Here is a 4,391-nt window from a genome sequence, read left to right on the forward strand (position 1 = left end):
ATATAAAGATCGTAAGCAGATAATGCTTAAGGGAAGGCATATCCTATAGATCTACTATAAGAGACGGATAGTAGCAGGCAGATTATTATAGACTCTAGAAGAAGTAGTATAACGATACCGACATTACGATAGGAGGAACGAGCTAAACCGCTAATAGCTATTCTCTCTGTTAATAAATATAGAGCATTATAACTAGAGTAGTAGGTTAAGACAGGAGAAATCGCTAGCATCGCCATAGACGGAACCAAGTTTGTATATTATTAGAAAGCCGAGAGACGAGACAAGACTAGGGAAGTACCGAAGGAATATAAAGAATACCTAGCATTCAAACTAAAGTATCTAGAAGGACTACTAAAGTATAGCCTATAGGATTATAAGATTAAACTCAAGGAAGGAATATAACTAAAGTTCTTCAAGATTTATTATACGAGCTAGACATAGAACGAAGAACTTAAGCGATATTTAGAGGAGAACCTTCGAAGAGGATATATCTGCCTATTAATATTATTAGTAGGCTACCTAATCCTATTTATACCTAAGAAAGATAGAAAGCTACGGTTATATGTTAACTATTGGCAACTTAACGAACAGACTATAAAAAACCGATACCTGTTACCGCTAATCTCACGGCTCTAAGATCAGTTAACAGGAGCCTAATATTTTACATATTTTAACTTGCTATCGGCCTATAACCATATATAGATCAAAGAAGGCGACGAGTAGAAAACGGCCTTTAGGATACCCTATAGCTACTATAAGTACCTCGTTATACTATTTGGACTAACAAACGCATTAGTAATGTTCTAAGCCCTAATTAATCAAGCTATCCGACCCTTTCTTGACAAATTTACGGTATATTATCTCGATAATATACTTATCTTCTCTAAAACAATAAACAAACACTAGAAGTACGTAAAAGCAGTACTAGACACGTTATATACGTATAAGCTATTAGTTAACAAGGAAAAGAGCGAATTCCACGTTAGGAAAACGGTATTTTTAAGATACGAAATATCCCTAGGACAAATCCAGATAGAACCCTCAAAGGTTAAAGCTATCAAGGATTAGCCACGACTAGCGTCAGTTACAGAAGTACAAAGTTTCATCAGGTTTACGAACTTCTACCAGATGTTTATTAGGAACTTTAGAGCGATCGTACGACCTTTATACGAACTTACTAGGAAGAACGCTAAATTCTAATGGGAAGAGTAACACGAGCAAGCATTTATGTAGATCTACGACGCTATTACTAAAGATCTAGTACTGGTACTACTAGACCCTAAGAAGCTATTTAAGGTAGAAACAGACGCTTTAGACTATGCTATCGGAGGATAATTAGGATAACAAGATGAACAAGGGAAGCTATATCCTATAGCCTTTTTTTTAAAGAAGCTTAATAGACTATATCTTAATTATCTAATCTATAATAAAGAACTACTTACGATTATCGAAGCTTTTAAGGAATAGCGACTATACCTTAGTAGTACGATTAAACTAGTATAAGTATATATAGATTATAAGAATTTATAGTACTTTACAATGACAAAGGAGCTTAATAGACGACAAATACGATAGGCAGAATTCCTTATAGAATTTAATTTTAAGATCCGCTATAAAAAGGGCAAAGAGAACGTACGAGCAGACACCTTAAGCCGACAAACAGATTATACGGAAGGGTAAATAGAAATAACGCTACCATTATTCAAGGAACGAATAGACGGAACGCTATATTACGAAACGCAAATACCTATAGAAGATAATCTACTCGACTCGTTCCTAGAATATTACGCAATCTTTTAAGAAGAAAGGATTAACGAGGCATAGTATTAAGTAATACCTAGACCGGTAATACCTAATGGAGTAGAAGAAAAAGATGGGAAACTCTAGTACCAAGGCAAAGCATATATCTATGACGGGGATCAATAGCTACGAACGATTCGAGAACTCTACAAATCGAAACTCGGAGGATATAAAGGAGTTACGAAGACTGTTATATAAGTCAAAAAACATTACGACTTTCTATAGCTAACGATACGAGTTAAGGAAGTCGTACGGAGCTACGACATCTGCAATCGAAGCAAAACGGCACGATACAAGCCATATAGGCTACTTTAGCCACTGCTAATAGCTAATAAACTATAGAGTTTAGTTATAATAGACTTTATTACAAAACTGCTAGAATCTAAGGACACGGCTACAGGGGTAATCTACGATAGTATTCTTACTATAGTAGATTGCCTGACTAAATGGGTATACTTCTTTCCCTATAAGAAGTCCTAGATAGCTAAACAGCTAGCAGACGTGATCTATCGGCAAGTCGTATCAATATACGCTTGGCCATAGGAATAGATTACCGATAGAGACACTAAGTTCGTATCGAAGTTCTAGCAAGCGTTAATACAACGATTAGGCGTTAATAGTAAACTATTAACGGCATATTACCTACAGACTGACGGACAAATAGAGCAACTAAACTAAGTTGTCAAGCAATACCTCTGTTCTTACGTCAACTACTAGTAAGATAACTAGGTCATGCTGTTACTAATAGTATAACTCGCTTATAATATAATGCCAATAGAAATAACCAAAGTCATACTGTTCTTCGCGAACTATAGATATAAAGTAGACCTTAGGCAAGGACCAGAGGTTATAGTGCCGAGAGCAATAGTTAAAGTAGAACAAATGTACGCACTATACAAGAAGCTTAAAAACGAACTTGAGTTTATTAGAACTAGAATAAAGAACTACTACGATAAATATAGGCTCGAGGGACCTCGCCTAGAGAGGGGAGACAAAGTCTACCTAATTGTATAAAACTTATAAACCAAACGACCAAGTATAAAGCTAGACTTTAAGAAGGTCAGACCCTTTATTATTAAGGAACGAATTTCGATATCTAACTACTAACTATTATTACTATTATCTATATAATTATAGATAGATGTTTTTTATATTTTACTTCTCGAACTAGCACTAAAGAATGCTAAAATCGCTACAAATATCGAAGCAGAAGATAAAGAGGAAGAATAGGACATCAAAGAAATTCTAGATTTATATATTATTAATGGTAAACCATAGTATCTAGTTAAATAGCTTGATTTTAGACTAGAGGATAACTTATAGGAACTAGTTAAGAATTTAAACTGCCCTAAGAAACTAGAACAGTTCTACCGGCAGAACCCGGATTAACTAAAGGAAAACCTAGGATAGAACCAAAGACGGCGCCCTAGTTAATAGTATCGACGGTATCATTAATCTATAATAAGGGTATAGTAGGTACCTCTTATTGCTCTTATCGCTTAACCTCCTCTAACTTGTCTAAGGTCGATAGACTACACGCTACTATATCGGCACCTTTCTCTACTAAAAACTCTTTATACTAACGAAGACATTAGAGCTACGTAAGCTTTTTAGATAACTTGTGCTAGGCTTTTTCTAGATAGCGTTAGGATTTATCTAGCTTAAGTTCGGTACAACGTTTAGCATCCTTAATATAACGCTACTCCTAGAGAATATAATCTACTAGAACGAATATTAGGAATCACATTTAAAAAAAAAAAGGAAACGTGCTTATAGAAAGAAAGCAGTATGCTAGAGCTATTATAAGAACGACCTCGACAAACGTAGGCTTCGTAACACTTTATACACGCGATTATTTCACAGACAAGGCCTTACGACGCGCACCAAGAGCAAGGCATAACGACAAAACCATTCTTAGCAATGTTCTAAGCAAGGGAAGCACGGTAACGTGTAGAATATGACTTCCGTTTCTCTATCGGTATTTTGTCAATATAGCGACTATAACGCAGAAACAGAAAGAATATAGTACTTACAAGCGAAGGGTTATTAGTACTATTTGAAACGGCCTAAGAGGGCTTTCAGGTCGAAAGCCTTAAAGGAGGGGCATCGTGTTATGGATAAGCATATAGACGGCCCGGCAGGCTATAGCCAGGACGTAGGACATTCTAATAGCTAATCACTTGACGGATCAATTAGAAGATTATTACTACCAAGACTAAGGTCTTTACTAGTGATAATAACATATTACTATTAATAATATAGAATCACGGAGCGAAAGGAGAAATAGTACTAGTAATAACTATTAAAGAAGGACAGATAATTATATATATATAGCTAGCTAGTCACTCGTTATAGTAGACTCTAGGAGTTCACTAGTAATAGTAAGCTATAATCATAGTACTTATACCAAGCATCGCTAACTACTATAAGAGACAACTCTAGTGTTGTTGTAAACCCTTTGGCTTTACCGAATCCTTTAGACGACCTGTACGCTTGTCCTGCTTGATTTACCTTCGTCTGAACCCTTTTAGAAGAAGTCTGAGCTAGGTTTGTCACAAAGTACTAGAGGAATATGAAGGACACCTAGCATT

The 4,391-nt window shown here is 35.7% G+C and overlaps 1 protein-coding gene across 1 annotated transcript; it reads left to right on the plus strand.

The window, feature by feature from the left end:
• Window positions 1-444: 444 nt before the first annotated feature.
• Window positions 445-636, plus strand: MYCTH_2052762 (uncharacterized protein; the record flags this gene model as incomplete). Its single annotated transcript, XM_003660752.1, has 1 exon — window positions 445-636. A coding segment is annotated over one exon (192 nt), but the record flags the coding sequence as incomplete, so codon positions are not given.
• Window positions 637-4,391: the final 3,755 nt, after the last annotated feature.

This window comes from Thermothelomyces thermophilus, chromosome 1, assembly GCF_000226095.1.
Source record: "Thermothelomyces thermophilus ATCC 42464 chromosome 1, complete sequence".
In the NCBI taxonomy this organism is placed as follows: domain Eukaryota; kingdom Fungi; phylum Ascomycota; class Sordariomycetes; order Sordariales; family Chaetomiaceae; genus Thermothelomyces; species Thermothelomyces thermophilus.